General features: G+C 38.5%; 2 protein-coding genes across 2 annotated transcripts in view; one reads left to right on the top strand and one right to left on the bottom strand.

Annotated features, from left to right (window-relative positions):
* Positions 1-1,081: 1,081 nt before the first annotated feature.
* Positions 1,082-9,295, bottom strand: LOC134659158 (LHFPL tetraspan subfamily member 2a protein). The gene is made up of 5 exons (XM_063514787.1): positions 8,996-9,295; positions 7,133-7,251; positions 4,739-4,849; positions 3,746-3,859; positions 1,082-1,224 (listed from the first exon to the last, which is right to left on the bottom strand). The coding sequence occupies exons 1-5, from the start codon at positions 9,169-9,171 to the stop codon at positions 1,082-1,084; spliced, it is 663 nt and encodes a 220-aa protein (XP_063370857.1). The 5' UTR covers positions 9,172-9,295.
* A 776-nt stretch (positions 9,296-10,071) lies between these two features.
* The window catches only part of LOC134658998 (cullin-1), a 29,199-nt gene continuing 21,153 nt past the window's right edge, over positions 10,072-18,117 (top strand). Inside the window, exons 1-6 of the mRNA XM_063514605.1 lie at positions 10,072-10,249; positions 12,129-12,315; positions 14,336-14,418; positions 15,025-15,151; positions 16,118-16,213; positions 17,535-17,681. Of these exons, the coding sequence (XP_063370675.1) occupies positions 12,259-12,315; positions 14,336-14,418; positions 15,025-15,151; positions 16,118-16,213; positions 17,535-17,681 (510 nt within the window). The 5' untranslated portion in view covers positions 10,072-10,249; positions 12,129-12,258. The remainder of the gene's footprint in view (positions 10,250-12,128; positions 12,316-14,335; positions 14,419-15,024; positions 15,152-16,117; positions 16,214-17,534; positions 17,682-18,117) is intronic.

The raw sequence follows: 18,117 nt of genomic DNA, 5'->3' as shown, positions 1-18,117 counted from the left end.
CGGAAGTGATCAGGCCATGCGTCGGTAGTGATCAGGCCACGCGTCGGTAGTGATCAGGCCACGCGTCGGTAGTGATCAGGCCAAGCGTCTGTAGTGATCAGGGGCCCGTTTCTCAAAAGCTTGTAACTTGTAATACAAGCGGATGTCAATTTTTGACAGCTTTTGTTAGAAAGGGACTTGTATTACAAGTTACAAAAGCTTTTGAGGAACGGGCCCCAGACCAAGCGTCGGTAGTGATCAGGCCAAGCGTCGGTATTGATCAGGCCACGCGTGGGAAGTGATCAGGCCACGCGTCGGTAGTGATCAGGCCAAGCGTGGGAAGTGATCAGGCCAAGCGTCTGTAGTGATCAGGGGCCCGTTTCTCAAAAGCTTGTAACTTTTAATACAATCGGATGTCAATTTTTGACAGCTTTTGTTTTTGAAAGGGACTTCCACTTGTATTACAAGCTTTTGAGAAACAGGCCCCAGGCCAAGCGTCGGTAGTGATCAGGCCACGCGTCGGTAGTGATCAGGCCACGCGTCGGTAGTGATCAGGCCAAGCGTCGGTAGTGATTAGGCCAAGCGTCGGTAGTGATCAGGCCGTGGGAAGTGATCAGGCCAAGCGTGGGTAGTGTCAAGTCTGTTTATTTAGTTCCGATCCCAATGCTATCCTAAAACTATTGTCACACCTAGTGGGAATTGTCTTAGGATGTAGGCTATATCTACCATTTTGTAATTCTACCTGTAAATATTATTGGCCTGTATCTGTTTTTTTCCCCAATAAAGAAAATAAAAAATAAAATAAAAATAGTGATCAGGCCGTGGGAAGTGATCAGGCCAGGCGTCGGTAGTGATTAGGCCAAGCGTCGGTAGTGATCAGGCCAAGCGTCGGTAGTGATCAGGCCACGCGTCGGTAGTGATCAGGCCAAGCGTCGGTAGTGATCAGGCCAAGCGTCGGTAGTGATCAGGCCAAGCGTCGGTAGTGATCAGGCCAAGCGTCGGTAGTGATCAGGACGTCGGTAGTGATCATAACAAGCGTCGGTAGTGATCAGGGCGTGGGGAGTGATCAGGGCGTGGGGAGTGATCTGGGCGTGGGGAGTGATCAGGCCAGGCAGATGAGTTGTTTCCCCTCGTCGATCTGGAACTGCACCTTGTCGGCCCGCGCGGCGCGGTCGGCGGCGCGGGACAGCGCGCTCGCGAGAAACACCTGCGCCACGCCCAGAGCCGACACGTAGAGGGACCAACCTGGATTATAATAGTACATTTTTGACAAAAATATGGAATATCAATCAATCAATCAAATATACAGGGTAGCCACATAAGAGGTATACACTTTATTTTTGAAATTTTATTCTATAAAACATAAAAAATATTAAGTATTCCTTGTTAAATATAATATGTAGGGTCAGCAATTACACATGGAAAATAGTGTCAGACAAATGTCCACCTCTACACTAACTAATTTTCATGCAATAACTGTCATATTTACCGCCAAAATAAAATGGCGGCAAAAAAAAGTTGTATACCTCTAAGTTGGCCACCCTGTACTTTATTCATGTATGCCTAGCAACAAGCACTTATTTATTATTTATTTATATATACAGGGTGCCCAGTAATTAATGGATAACCTTCTAAACCACCGACAGGGCACCTTAGGCTGGTCCAGAAAATGCACTTATAGGTCTAGTAAAAGTTTCGTGGTTTTCGAGATAATCGCACTTTTCTGAATTTGAAGTATGGTAGCTATTTAAAAAGACAGAAAAGTTCGATTATCTCGAAAACCACGAAACTTTTACTAGACCTATAAGTGCATTTTCTGGACCAGCCTAAGGTGTCCTGTTGGTGGTTAGATGGTTATCCATTAATTACTGGGCACCCTGTATATATTTTTATTTATTTATATATTTAAATTTACACCTTACTTACTAAACATTTATATTCTCGCCAAACTGTTACGTTTGATGGCGAGATGCGCTCAGTTTTATACACTTAACCTATTTAACTAATTATATACTTAGACTAACAGTTTCATAGGCCACACATAAATGTATGTTTCTATAAATTGGTTTGTTTACATTATTTTTCCATTTTCTAATTATGTTCACTTTAAAAAAAAATATATTGATCAATTGAGAAGATATTCTTTTAATCTAGTTTTTAACATGGATTTACTTAATTTAGGACTTTGCCTCAGTAAGCTAATTTTATTTAATATTTTTGGTACCAGGTACTTTGAGCTTCTTTTGCCATAATAGTTTTTAATTTTCGGTTGCACTAGCTTTTTCTCTCTTACACTCCTTATATTTATTATTAATTACTAATTTGTACTTTTCACTATAGTAATGCTCTTCACTATACTTATGAATAGTAACTACTTATTACATATAACTAGTAGTTCGCCCCGAACTGAGAACTCGCGGTTAACCAAAAATTATATAGCGATTGACTTTGTTGCACCTACTTGGTACTCGTATAGTGCGACATAAAATAATAGAAAATAAATGAGGGCGCCACTTTCTACGTACCTGTCACATTTTTGACGTAAAATGCTTACACATAACAACAATTTAGTATGGACATTTTTGAGTTCCATTTTATTTAATTTCTACTATTTTATGTCGCTCTTTTTGCATCAATTTTGAAGCGCCATTTACAAGTTTAGCGTTAAGTAATATAGATGGCGCAATTTTTTCGAATAAAGGGCTTCGTATACGGCTGTCCCTCCCCTGGATTTAAGTCACCACCATAGAGATTAAAATAAACTGTATCTGTGCTAAGCCGAAATATTTCTTGTCAAATGTCACATACATATATTATGTATATTCTATTTTATTTTTATCTTGCTAATTATTTCAAAATGGTAAATTTAAAAACGATATTATAAAAGTGTAAGTCGAGCACTTTCATTTGATACTAAACTCGACCATGTTTCTTGCAAAAAATTGACCAGAATAGCAAGACCCCTCACAAACAGCTTTTTGGCCTTCTAAGCTCTTTAAGCTCAATAACCTCTTGATCGGGCCTGCTCATAATTTAATGACTAAAATATAATGCCCTCGACTACACGTTTACCCACTTTCATTTAAATTAGAACAAATTTACTTAAGTTATTGAGTATCAAACTATCTTCTGACAGTTCAGCTTAAAAACATCGAAATGCCGAGACGTGCCGCTAGCCAGCAGCGTGTTCAAAGTCGAATGTAAGAACTTCGCTTCGCTTCGCTCGCTCGTTCGATTATATTATCTTAAGCTAATTATCAGAGCAATTTATTGATGTAAATATAAATCATAATGTTAGTATTGAATTATTATGCAGATCAAATTTAATACTAATAAATTCACAAAAAGATGGTCAAAACATAAAAAAAATGTATAAAAAATACTAGTCTGGAATGTTTCTAGAATAAAATCTAAATGTCAAAAAAACAACAAAAGAAGTACAATACATTTGAATGTCAATTTCGTCATTAATCAAATATCACTACATAGTATAAAACAAAGTCGCTTCCCGCTGTCTGTCTGTCTGTATGCTTAGATCTTTAAAACTACGCAACGGATTTTGATGCGGTTTGTTTTAATAGATAGAGTGATTCAAGAGGAAGGTTTATGTATAATTTGTTAACCCGTGCGAAGCCGGGGCGGGTCGCTAGTACATAATAAATAAATAATCATTTCGAATAACAATTAATCCCACGTTGTTTTTGAGAAATCCATCGAGAAAAATAAGGGGTTTTAAGCAGAAATATGGTCTGAATTTAATATTTACCAATAGAACAGTCTCCTGGTATGTATGGCTCCGAGTTTTCGCCGCAAAGCTGTCGGACGCGCTGGGTTCCCCAACCCCAGGGGTACAACAGGAGGCCTAGCACTCCGAATAATCCTGGAAACAAAGACATAAAAGCTGTAATCATATAAATTATTTCTAGCAATATTCACGAGATTGGTAAATATTTTGTACCGAAAGCACAGAATAAAATAAATAATAATAGTACTAAGGTACAGAAGAATTATTCTCTAACAAATCGCGTCTATTACGACAGATATGACCGCTAGGTGGCGCAAGCGCGAGCAGGCGTCCGTTCCGTAGCGGAGCGCGGCAACTACTATGGCTAGACACCAAAATTGGTGTGCGCCGCATGTACTTGTATGTACTTGTAAAAGGTACAGTCGCCATTAAATATATTATACACTAGCGTCCCGCCCCGGCTTCGCACGGGTTACACAAAACCTTAACAAAATATACACCTAAACCTTCATCAAGAATCACTCTATTGATAGGTGAAAACCGCATGAAGATCCGTTCAGTAGTTTTCGAGTATATCGCGAACAAACATACATACAAGCAGACAGATACGGCGGGGGACTGTTTTATAAGGTGTAGTGTACAAAGTTGCGGGAAGTACAATAATATGTCATAGGGAATATTACGCAAAACTCTGCGTAGGGGGCGCCACTTCCACAATCCGTCACAATCTAAGGGAGAGCCGAAATTTTGTTATCTAACCTCTCTATCACTCTTGCACATTCGAGCGGTAGAGAGGCAGATAGCCGAGTTTCGATTTCGCGTTTCCCGGTAGGCCCTTTGTAAACAAACCGCCTTGATGTATCAATGTCATATTTGATTGTCTGTGAAAACTTGTCAAAAAACAGTTTAAGGCACAGTATGTATAAGTTACTCTATGGCTTACGATGGGCGCTAGTGCTGCACTCTGGCGGCAGAACATTGCAGTAATACCCCCTATTAAAAATATGTATATACCTCCCAAAGCTTGAGTGGCACCAGCCAGTGATATAACGCTCTTCTTGAACACAGACTGAACGCAGCACGCCATGACACCGGCCAGCACCGTCGAGAATTGTATGGCTGCGCCTGTAATTGACAATTATCATGATCTACCTACACGGACCTAAGGCACAGAATAAATAATAGTACTAAGCACAGAAGACTCACTCTCTAAAAAAACGCGTCTGTTACGATCAGCACAGATATGGCCGCTAGGTGGCGACAGCGCCACGCGCGGCTTATGGCTTTCCCCAAAATTGGGGCCGAATGGATGTACTTTTAGCTACCTGTAGCAAAGCGACGAAATCGCGGAGTGAGACACGCCTGCCTAAAGGGCTGTTCTTAAATTAAGTCATCTATTTTTGTGGATTTTTGACCCCCCCCCCCCCTAAAATCATCCAAAAATCATGCTTCGAATGACCCCGTTTCCTCCTACGTCATGCTACCATCATCCGATGTCCAGACCCCCCCCCCCCCCAATTTGAAATGACGTAATTTATGAATAGCCCCTAATGGCCCCGTTTCTCAAAAGCTTGTAACTTGTAATACAAGCGGATGTCACTTTTTGACAGCTTTTGTTAGAAAGGGACTTCCACTGCCCGCCCCCTGCCGGCCGCTGTTAGTACGGGGTATTAGTTGTCTGTGGAAAGAAAAGTACAGTCAGCGATAAAAGCTCGTACCAAAAATTAAATTTTTGCCTGAGACTTATTTGTCCAAGAAAATAAGGGTAGGAAGCAGATTTATTAATGTGGCAGCACTGTGCAGTAGCTGCGCAGTGGTGCAGTAGACCTGTTAAGGCTTCGTCACACAGGCGCGTTTTCCGGGCGGGACGTGAGCGGGACGTGAGCGTTTTATATGTAAAAGTGGCGCGCCCCGCTCACGCCCCGCCCGGAAAACGCGCCTGTGTGACGAAGCCTTTAGGCTTGTATTTTATTCTTGTTCAGTCAGTCCCTCAATACTGAGGATCGTGACATCATGTCCTTCTGTTGAAGACCAGGTTCCTGCATAGGGTTCTGTTCCCCGCCAAGCGCATGGCCTCTTGCAGTTTTAATTACATAGGTGGCGTAATTTAAGAACACCATCTGTATTTTATTATTGATCCTATAAGCATACCTCGCAACCGAGCTAGCAAATCTGTAGCAGTTGTACGTCAGGGTTATCACTACTACGCATAAACTAAAGTACAAAAAATATTTTTTCTTTGTTTTCAAACACACCAATATTTTCAAGCAGTGAAAATTCCATGGTAATATTTGAAAGAAATGCGTAAAAAAACGTGATTTTATAAACAAAATAACAGATACATTGAAACGCATCTAATATTGACATTGACCTGTTAATTTATATTATTTTGACAGTAAATTAAACCGGGTTATATCGGAAGATGGTCAACAAGGTTCTCGATCAATTTTATTAATCTTACATACAATAAAGTTAAAGCAAAATGGTTCCTCAGAATCGCCAACCCTGACACAAAACTGTCATATGCTACGGTTTTGCTAGCTCCGTTGCGGGGTATGCCTATAAGTATGAGTGTGGTCTCATTCGATACAGCGCAAAAAATAGGCTACATGACTAATTTTCATTTATGGTATCAATCGATCGGGTTTATTTTTAGGATCAAATGTCTATATACCCATTGCATTAAAGCAAAACAAAAGTCAGAAATTATAGTCAAAGTCCGACAGTCGCACTTCACTCGCGAAACGCCCCTCACAAAAGGATAAGTGAACGTGAGGTCGGTTGGACGTCGGTCACTGAGATCCCATCTTGTAGTATGGACAAAACAAGAAAATTGCGTTTTTGTCCGTGAAATATTGCGTTTATGTATATAGTTGCTACTTGCTATACAATATTTTTTTGGATAAAATGTAAGGAATCGAGCATACCCTTGGTACCCTTACTTTTATCGTTTTTGGAAGTAAAAAAAAAAACTTAAATTTTGAAACTTTCAGGTCCTGTATTGTTGTAACTATTCCGTATTTTATTTTAATATCCACATTACTGTGATAAATTGCTCGTTTGCTATCTATTTTACTAGATTTTGTTATAAAATTCAACATGTGTCATCATCCCTATTACACGAAAATGACACTTCACTTTTTTTTTTTTGTAATTCGACATTTAGAGACTTTATACATCTCTATGTAATACTTTAGTTTGATTTTATATTTGCGGCTTAGAAAGTTGTATTTTATAATTGAAGATGTGTTTTTTTTTTTTTGCTGTATGTAAATTCCATGTTGACGTGTAAAAGTGCCCTTGTGGCCTATTTGCTGAATAAATGTTGATGTTTGATGTTTGATGTTTGATGTTTGCCTAGTTTGTGAAATGTGATTATTTTTAAATGATAAAAAAGTATGTACTTACATAAAGAGAGGAAGAATAATGCTGCTTTCCACGGGGTAGGGTAGCGGCTCGGATCAGTGGCAAAGCCATAGAAGGAGAAAGAGCCACAGTCATCGCGGCTGTCCTTTATACGCAAGCACCTGAAATGTATTAATTACTTGCTTTGAGGTAATACTGTGTGTAGACGGATTGTGGGAAAAATATGTATAAATAATAAAGTAATGGGGGATCTCTTCCAGTCAACCTGTAAATGTGTGTGTTTAAATTTGGTTTTACGTTTTTTTTATGTTTGTTACCTCAGGACTCTGCCATTTCTCAAGCAATATGGAAAATGATTATGTTGTAACCCGTCGAACGCCCACCATACAACAAATTGATGCAAAGCAATTTGATCCATATTGGTTTTTCTTATGAATGAACGAGTACCCATATTGATTTGTATTAACACACGTCTGATACTGAGTCACTATAACCCAAATTGAGTTAGCATCACACGTGTCTTGGTAGGGCGCTCCACGGGTTGAAAGTAGGTAGTTTAGCTATATAGTTTGAATGGGCATATTAAACTGTTTTGTGATGTTGGTTTTTTCTATTAATATTATAGATTATCTTTATATCAGTTTATTTTTCAGAGAATAATTATCAAAATATTAACCAAATAACTTGATTAAAAGTTAGAAAATGTACAACGACCTTCCCAAAAATATTAAAGACGCGCCAAGTTTTTCAATTTTCAAGAATAAATTAAAATCCCATATACTCTCTGAAATTCCGGTTATCTAAATACGGCCCTGGCCAACACAACATCTTACCGCGAGCCTAGAAACCGGCCGGTCGCCCGGTGCCAATGCGAATAATATTATTAATATTTAGTGTACTGAACCTCTCTCTGCTAGGTATAGCACATATATAATTTATAAAAAAAAGAATAATAGGAATAACAAAAATTATAAATGTAATTTTGTGTCATGTTTTTATTGTATGTTAGTAAATAAGTAAATAAATAAATAATATGAATATATGTACTTAACAAACTCTCACTTACTTATAAGTTCTAGTTACTTCGTTTTGATATATTGTTTTTACTGCTACACCCATATTTATGTAGTTATGTAGACGCTCACAAATCGTCATAACTTCTACTTGTTTACATTGTAAACTACCTACTCATTAAGTGAAATGTAACGTTTCTTTTGAGTAAATAAATGTCTTTAACCAGAAAATTAAAGAAAAATTTCATACAAAAGGAACCATTTTGGGATAAAATTAAATAAAAGGAAGCGAAAGTGGTATGTCAGGATCACAGCCAGTGGAAATCCGTGGTCTCTGCCTACTCCTCCGGGAAATAGGCATGATTATATTTTTCTTTTTATTGAAATTTTTTACATAAAAATACAGTATTTTAGTACCTTAATCTAATGTTTCGCCAACTGTGAGACAGTTTGTTGGCGGTGCGCTCTAATCTTAAGCTAAATTAGGTAGACTAATTATTAGTAACAAGTTATGTATGTATTAAATAAAAGTTTAACGCACTAGTACAATCTAATTTCAACTGGCACCCACTAGCTAAATAAGGACCATTAAAGCTTAAGTGATTGAAAAATTGCTTACAAGTCACGAGTTCAACTGTATAGTTACGTTTTAAGTATGATTTATTGTAATAGTTTGGTCTATTTATCTTTTATTAGAAACTAGATACTTAACTCATTAAATATTAACAGGTTCCTTCTTTAAAACAGACTTAATTATCTATCTTAATTTCTCGTCAGTTTGCAAGCATTGACAATGCTGCATTGTTCTTAAAAACTTGCTAAGGAACTTATATTTTTATTCAAGTTAAAGTTCTGAACCGAAACTAAGTTTAAAATAAGTTTAGACGCTTACCTATTGTATATCCCCACGCTAGGCACGTAGAATCCAGTAATATTGTCCCTATTTTGCACCATAGGCTGCCCTAACAACCACTTGGGAGTCATTATGCCGGAAAGAATTAGCATAAATGCTACCAAACTCAGCAGGAGCCAAGCCAAACTACGCCCTGTGATGATCACGTAGCACATTTTGTGTGTAGTGTGAGATAAAAACTGAAGTTTAAGTTATTGTGCGTGTGCTAATAAGGAAAATAAAGCGTAAAACTGGGCCAGCACAAAGTTACGAAAACAAAAACTTGTGAGATGAAGCAAGATGGGTAACCGGATTGAGCGAAGTGTGAAAAAAAAAAATGACAGCATGTTGACAGCTGTTCTAGTGTTGCTAGTATGAATAAGGTCATTCCTTTTTTAACCCAACCAACGATATTTGTGACGTTATATATAAAAAGGGACCTTATTGTCGATGGCGCTTACGCCATAATTAACGATGCTCCGATATAAATACAATGCCGCGCGACGCTGTGCGGCGTAAGCGCCATCGACAATAAGGTCCCTTTTCATAGATAATGCCCTATTTATTTTAACGCACGGTTAATTTCTTCTGTCAATTGTTAAATGTATAATCTTATTGTAAAATTTATAAATAAAAAAGTGTTCTTGCGTTTGGTAACCGAATTGATTATCTATTTGTTAGAATGTACAAAAGAAATCGTTTGAATCACAATGAAAACGGTACGCCCTTTCACTTTCTCCAAATGGTATTGAACGCATCCTATAGGGCGTCATCTGGCGGAAAATAAACAAAACCACACAAAACCCAGAAATCTGTCTGTTCGTGTTCTTTTTTCTCTACGTGCGTGAAATGGTCAATCGAAAGACCAAACTTTATTTGCAATATTGAATGTTTGTATCAATTAGTGCTTAAATATATATAGTTAACAAACCTCGCATTTAATTGTGGTGTGTGCTAGATCTGAAGTGAAGTGAAATGTGGTCGATGACAGTGTAAAACTAATGTAAGTATTACCTGACTAAATTATCATACACGTCTGCCTATTGCGCACCTTGTTAATCAGACGTCTGTTAAATTTAGTAGAATAATATACCTTGTCATTGTAATGTTCACATCTCTGTAAAGAGGAATCGAATCGACGTATTTGTACAGTTATTTTAGTTTAAGTCGTTGTTTTAGTCTAATATTAAGTGTATATCAATAGTGCCATGAGATATTTCGACATACAAAGAAGTGGTGTCGAATCGAGAATAGGTAAGGAAGAAATAAAAAACATGTTTCCATTCCCTTCTTTGGTTGCTAAATCTCAAATCCTTTGTGAGACTGAGACGTACTTTTACTTTTTGTCATTAACTTTAGATTCTGTATTTGTCAACTAAATTGGAAGTTATATTTAAGTGGGTAGATTCGAAAGTGGAATTACGTATCATCTCACATCAAAACCATTTTTTTTACGACTTGTATAAAGACAAGACAATATGATAAACAGCCAATGCATTATGTAGGCTGAATAAAAAATGCTACCTGACTTGATCTTTATCCTGTTTTACTGACTTCACTGTTATGCTGTAGATTGATTTACTTATACATTTATATAACTGGTGTTTATTGGTGCACTATAAGTGGGAAAGTTTTTTTTAAACCCCTTTTACTTGGTTATGGCCCAGTGGTTTAGTTAATCATCTCTATTTAACCAGTATATCATGACCAAATACTATGTTTTTTTTTTTAAACTTGTGTAGAGTAGAAGTGATGCAATATGAATGTTGCAATGTATTGTTACAAATTGCTAAATAAAATGGAGTAACTGAGATGGCAATCATATTATACAACATGTAGCATTGTAATGTTTATCAAAGTACAGTATGTAATGCATAGTTATTTTCGATACAAGTGCGAAAAAGAGGAAATTCGAAACGAGTGGCGAATTACCTATTCGCATGTGTATCGAACAACGTTTTACAGTACATATGGCACTTTAAAGTTTCGAAATCGCACGAAAAGTGCTATTTTACGCACTAGTGCGGAAAAGTAGCCCCATATGTACTGTAAAAGTTGTTCAAATGTTATTCATTGTCCGTAAGGTGTAAGTTTATTGTCTATATTACAATGTCTAAGAGATACAGTTGCAAGTTTGCTTTGGCTGATGGATACTAAAATTGTGGCCTCATGCCTCAGTCATCATAAAGTTTCTATAGCTGGTCAACCAAATCTTGTCAGTAAAAAAAGGCGCGAAATTCAAATTTTCTATGGGACGATATCCCTTCGCGCCTACATTTTTCAAATTTGCTGCCTTTTTCTACTGTCAAGATCTGGTTGACCAAGTATAGCATACCTACCAGTAGAACCATTCCTGCCTATAGTTAATTATATCAATGTAATATTAACCATATGTTTCATATGATATCAAAACAAGATAAATTTCGATTGATCGAGGATCGATTTTGTATGTTAGGCCTTAGCCAACCACTAAGGTTAACAAGCCACAAGCTTAGGCCAACCGCTGCAAGAATGACAAGAAGTAGAATGGTTGAAATATCTTGAATATTCTGATAAATAGTTGAAATATTTAAATTTCAGCTACACCACAAACTAGTTTTAATTGAAATTGACACATATGTTGTTTAGTGTGAAAACATAATGCTAAAATAAATGAAGATTTCGAGTTGAAATTAAAACCATTTACTCAAATCTACAGGCCCTTGAAGCTGTGAAAAAAACTAACTTCTAAGTTAACGTAAAAAAAAGATATAGCTGTTTATGCCGCAAAAAATGTATTATCAAATTTCTGTGTAAAAAAAGAATAGCAAGATAAATAGACATTTCATGAATAACATCCTTTTTATTGTTATTGCGTTTTAGTTCTTACTTATCACTACATGTATAAAACAAAGTCGCTTCCCGCTGTCTGTCTGTCCCTATGTACGCTTAGATCTTGAAAACTACGCAACGGATTTTGATACGGTTTTTTTAATAGATAGAGTGATTTAAGAGGAAGGTTTATGTATAATTTGTTAACCAGCAGGTCGCTGGTTAAAGTATAGTCACTTGTAAGCATAGGTGTATTTTCACATCTCCATGAAAATATTTATTAAGTTTTTACCGAATTAACATAATTTTCTCTTTGTTCCAGAAAACCCCAGAAATCAAATTATGTTATTGTAAATAACAATATATCTGTGATCTCTGTGTATAGCCGCTAGTTTATATACACGTTAATCAGTGTTAATTAATTAATTATTTAGTTTGTTTATGAGTATACGATGAGTGGGGTTAGCTTGAAACCGCCGCCGCCGCTGAAGCAAATCGATTTGGATCAGGTAAGATTTAATTTAATATCTTAAACAAAGGCCTTTGCCCTAGTCAAAATCGGTACAAACAAGTCTCGGGCAGTGGAGATGTTGTACCTACAAGGGCGTAAGTTCCACATAACACATATGCCCTTTTACTAGGTGTAAAAGCATCGCGAGACATGTACCCTACATGTAAACTACTCTATCTTCCTAAAGCCCAAGGTCCTACCTATAGTACCTATTCAGTTTGATGTAATTTAAACAATGTTCAATTGGAACAGTCGCTTTTGCTTTGTTTCATTCAATTTTCAGACATCGCAAAATCAACTCTTATTTCCTACTATTTAGGTTCAAATTTCAGTGGCAAATTTTGGATGTATAATTTGTATGGCTGGGCAACACGACGAAAAATTTATGTGAAGTGCCCGAAACAGGTTTTTTTGCCGGAACCGAAACCGTAATTTCGGCCGGACTTTATCGAAAATGTATGGTTACGACGCGGTCGAAAGGTTCAGCAGTTTTTTGACCGAAACTAAACCTGATACTTTTGCAGAAACTTGTCGAAATCAAAACTTCGGCACAGAATAAATAATAGTACTAGGTACAGAAGAGTCACTCTCTAACAAAACGCGTCTGTTACGATCAGCACAGCTAGGTGGCGACAGCGCCACGCGCGGCTTATGGCTAGCCACCAAAATTGCTGTGGAACGGATGTACTTTTAGCAGTTTTAGCTACCTGTAGCAAAGCGACGAAATCGCGGAGTGAGCCACGCCTGACGTCGGAAACTAGCATAAAATCTAATAAGCGGTACCCCTAGTGTAAGTTTCACTCGATAGCGTGACGTGACTTACGGCGTGTCTAACGTGTCTTTTTATATGGGATTTTGAGTTTCCAAAACGTCCCGCTTGGCGCGCTGTTCAAAATCCCATACAAAAATAACGCGACACCGAACGCTCGTCACGCTATCGAATGAACTTTACACCAGTACGGCTACCATCAGTTTGGCACTGACTGACATAAACGCTATCGGGAACGTAATTTACTTTCTATACATCTCGCTCGTACTCGCATATTAGTGCAAGCGAGATGTATAGAAAGTAAATTACGTTCTCGAAAGCGTTTATGTCAGTTTTGACACTGTCAATGACTCATGGGCTCTGTTCTCAGTTTGCTAAAACTACAAGCAGACTTCACTGTTGACACACTTTCCACAGTTTCGTCATAACAACCGTTCATTGCTAATTTAAATACTATCTGTGCAATTATTGATACGTCTGGATCTATATTTTAAAATCGGATCATGGCTTGTGGTTAATTGTGGTTGACCTAGATCATGTTTCGTAAATAAGTTTTTAGACACAATTTCTATTTTAAAACCCGTATAAAACTATAAAGAGTAGGTAATTTGATTGTGACGTCACATGCTAGTGTTCCATATAAATTCCATAGTAGAAAAGTCGTTTTGACAGTTCGAAAAAAGAAACTGATTTGACTAGGGGCTAGGGGCTGTTCATAAATTACGTCTTCTATTTTTGACGAACGCTTTAAAGGGTTCGAAACGTCGGGATGTAGAATAAATTCAATATACGCGATATAATCCGTTTTAATAGTTTTTATTTTATCAGAAGTGTTAAAAGTGCGCCTCGGCAATATGCCGAAAGGATTCCTTGCCATGCTGATAATGGGCGCTGGGCCTTAGAATAATATTATAGCTTCACTTATTTAAATAAATATTTATTCTATTATAAGTAATTCATAAGTAATTCACAGTAAGAAGCGGAAATATTTAACCCATATTGCCCATTGGGTCGTTTTAGACCCACACTCCTTAAGGTTACAGGCTCACTCCCCTAGTAGGAGCTAGTTTCATTTTGATGCATAGGAGCTAGTTTTATCCAGTGGGTTGAAAACGATCCAATGGGCATATAAGGTATAAACTATAAAATAAAACTAAATTAAAGCTTTTCATTGGTGTTATTTTGACAAAATTTAATCGTTTCACCTTTTTGTGTGTGTTTTTGTGACCGTTTTTTCACCGTTTTTCAGATATGGGGCGACCTGCGCGAGGGCATAGAGCATGTCTACAGGAAACAACACATGGAGCGGAAGAGATACATGGAGCTGTATACGTATCCTTTATCATTTAATGTTATTGGTTTTTGGGGTGAATCAACTTTTTCTTGTCACTCGTTGGTTACGTTCTCCTGGGTCACTCTTTAAAACCTGATTTTTGGCCATTTAAATTCACCAAACACGCTTTTTTGTGATACTTATAAACCCTTTCCATTGAGGGTCGTCTACCAAGCGTGTCAGAAGAAGGTGGTGGACAATGTCTTCTAACAAACTAGAAGTTTATATTATAGCCGGCACTAACTCCCATTTTAAGAGCATCAATCCGAAACCCCGACTATCGGGTATTTTATGATTTCGTTCCCAGGCCCGACGACCCGATAGTTGTACACCTTTATATGACGAAATTTTTGTGACCTAGCGCGGATGTCTTGTTTGGCTGGGTGGCAATGAATGTGTTAAACGCTTATATTTATTTAACCCTTATATTTAGCGCCTAATGTTAACTGGGATATATTCTTTATTGTGCACCGCTCTGTATTGCAAAGGAGAATACAGAAATAACACAAATTACAACTAGATAAGTAAGTAATACAGGTCTTAACGCTGAAAGGCGAAACTTCCAGATATATTATGTATTTTTGGTTTCCTTAACAAAAACGCAGTCATGTATACAACTACTGCACCTCGGTGCATCAGAACACGTTCACCGCGAGTGGGTCGTCGCACAGCCGGCCTCAGGGCAGCTACGCCAGGCAAAACCAGGGCGCTGGCCTTGTCAATAAGAAACAGGTTGGTGAAACTCACTATGCTCAAGATTCTTCTCTAAAAATCGTTGCTATGCTCTAGATTCTTCTCTAGGAACCGTCGCTACGCTCTGGAGTCTACTTTAGGAACAGCTACGCGAGGCAGAACCAGGGCGCTGGCCTTGTCAATAAGAAACAGGTTGGTAAAACACAGAATTTAGCTCTAACCACCTTTTAAACACTCACTATGCTCAAAATTCTTCTCTGAAAATCGTCGCTACGCTCTAGATTCTCTAAGAACCGCCGCTACGCTCTAGATTCTTCTCTAGAAACCGCCACTACGCTCTAGAAACCGTCGCTACGCTCTAGAGTCTACTTTATGTACAGCTACGCGACGCAGAACCAGGCCGCTGGCCTTGTCAATAAGAAACAGGCTAGAGAAACTCACTTTGCTCAAGATTCTTCTCTGAAAATCGTCGCTACGCTCTAGGCCACTTTAGGGTCTACTTAAGGAATAGCTACGCGAGGCAAAACTAGGGCACTGGCCTTGTCAATAGGAAACAGGTTAGAAAAAATACAGAATTTCACTCTTAACAACCTTTTAAAAACAGTCACTATGCTCAAGATTCTTCTCTAAAAATCGCCGCTTCGCTCTAGATTCTTCTCTAGAAACCATCGCTACGCTCTAGAGTCAACTGCGTACAGTGCGCAGTTACACGTGCGAATAGGTAATTTCCTATTTTCGCACTTGTATCGTAATAGTTATTTTCGATACAAGTGCGAAAAAGAGGAAATTCGAAACGAGTGGCGATAAATTAAAACACGACCGAAGGGAGTGTTTTAAATCGACACGAGTTGCGAATTACCTATTCGCACGTGTATCGAACAACGTTTTACATTACATATGGCACTTTAAAGTTTCGACATACGCACGAAAAGTGCTATTTTACGCACTAGTGCGGAAAAGTAGCCCCATATGTACTGTAAATAATTTATTTTGATGCTGTTTCAGAGTCCAGCGACGACCGGCGGCGCTCAGCTGGTCGGCTTGGAGCTCTACAAGCGGCTCAGGGAGTTCCTCAGGAACTACCTCGTCAACCTCCTCAAGGTAAGGAGGATCCCATTTTAAAGAGGGATGTTAACTTGGTAGGCTTGGAGCTCTACAAGCGGCTCAGGGAGTTCCTCAGGAACTACCTCGTCAACCTCCTCAAGGTAAGAAGGATCCCATTTTAAAGAGGGGTGTTAACTTGGTAGGCTTGGAGCTCTACAAGCGGCTCAGGGAGTTCCTCAGGAACTACCTCGTCAACCTCCTCAAGGTAAGGAGGATCCCATTTTAAAGATGGGTGTTAACTTGGTAGGCTTGGAGCTCTACAAGCGGCTCAGGGAGTTCCTCAGGAACTACCTCGTCAACCTCCTCAAGGTGAGAAGGATCCCATTTTAAAGAGGGGTGTTAACTTGGTAGGCTTGGAGCTCTACAAGCGGCTCAGGGAGTTCCTCAGGAACTACCTCGTCAATCTCCTCAAGGAGGATCCCATTTTAAAGAGGGGTGTTAATTTGGTCGGCTTGGAGCTCTACAAGCGGCTCAGGGAGTTCCTCAGGAACTACCTCATCAACCTTCTCAAGGTAAGGAGTGAATCCTGTTTTATAGAAGGGGGCTGACTAGTGTTGTGAATAACGCTCATTTCGAGGCTTAAAGACTCGAACCCTTAAGACTCGAGGCTTAACGCCTCATAGGCGGCAAAGACGATCTCGTTCATCAGTCCTACAGCAATGTCTTCATACAGTATTATGGCCCTTAAATGTAACAGGACTGATTGGGCAGATAGAAAATTGTGAGTAAAATTTCACGTTTTCTCCATAGTAAATGTATGGAAAAAGTTTTTATTAATTTGTGGCTTTTTAGTACATTACCGTAAGTTGACCCCTAGGAAACTATGGATACTGGATAGAAATGGAATCGATTGGCATACAAAAATAGCATGTGAAAAATAAAAGTTTTCATTTTCATACAAATTGTATGCGAAAAGTTTTCTTCGATTGGCTTTTCTAACCGGAATTTTTTTTGGTTCCATACAAGCTTTTGATCCTCAATAGGAATAGGATAGATTGGCATCAAAAAAAAAGTTTGTCAAAAATGGCCTTTTTCTCGCACCCTGTATGTTTTTTCCAAAATCTGTAAAAGCCAATCTTCATTATTTTGAAATCGAGGGAAGGTCTAAGACCGCTTTCTCGTAGCAGCACGGGATCTGGTAGCTGCCCTCACTGACCCAAAAAGAAAATCGCCCTTGTATTTGCAAGGGCAGTCTCCAACTAAAACATTAAAGTTTAAATTTGGCTCGATAGAAAAAAAAAAGAAAACTTGTCTAGTTTTCATTTATTTTATTAAAATTTGTCGCCTTTTCTAGTCTAATGTGTCATTTGGTTCTCAGAACGGAGCCGATCTGATGGGTGAGGATGTACTCGCGTTCTACACCAATCAGTGGGAAGAGTACCAGTTCAGCTCGCGCGTGCTCAACGGAGTCTGCGCTTACCTCAACCGGCATTGGGTTAAGCGTGAGTGCGAGGAGGGCAGGAAGGTTAGTCTCTCTCTCTCTCTCTCTCTCTCTTTAGCCCTTTTCTACCCTCCGGGTGTAGGCCTCCTTCATTTTACTCCACTCGTCACGGTTCTGTGTAACCTGGAGCCACTTCATCCCCGCAGTCCTTTTGATGTCATCGTCCCAACGCAAATTGGGTCTACTTTGAGGCCGTTCTTCTCCCCATGGTCGCATAGGAAGGTTAGTATTTGTACTAAAACTTGATTCTCAAACATGATACGAGTTATTTGCGTATTCGTAAACTTTTAAGAGGTTAATTCTACCAATAAGGAATAGTATCGGACCTAGTATACCACCTTGTGGAACTCCAACTCTATTATAAGCTTTTTTTGTTCAGGTAGTTTATAATAGCAAAATTATTTTTCAAACACTTTCTATTCATTATTTTCCGTCATCAAGATGTCATTTTAACTGATTA

The sequence above is a fragment of the Cydia amplana genome, chromosome 24 (genome assembly GCF_948474715.1).
Source record: "Cydia amplana chromosome 24, ilCydAmpl1.1, whole genome shotgun sequence".
In the NCBI taxonomy this organism is placed as follows: domain Eukaryota; kingdom Metazoa; phylum Arthropoda; class Insecta; order Lepidoptera; family Tortricidae; genus Cydia; species Cydia amplana.
The sequence above is the reverse complement of the archived record's forward strand: the minus strand, read 5'-3'. Positions and strand labels throughout refer to the sequence as shown.

What these genes read in the sequence shown, in the direction of transcription:
- LOC134659158 (XM_063514787.1), bottom strand. Translation starts at nt 9,171, where the DNA reads ATGTGCTACGTGATCATCACAGGGCGTAGTTTGGCTTGGCTCCTGCTG. An exon ending in ATTATTCTTCCTCTCTTTAT is followed by an intron (nt 4,850 to 7,132) that starts GTAAGTACATAC and finishes TGTCAATTACAG; the next exon opens with GCGCAGCCATACAATTCTCG. An exon ending in TGCCACTCAAGCTTTGGGAG is followed by an intron (nt 3,860 to 4,738) that starts GTATATACATAT and finishes CTTTGTTTCCAG; the next exon opens with GATTATTCGGAGTGCTAGGC.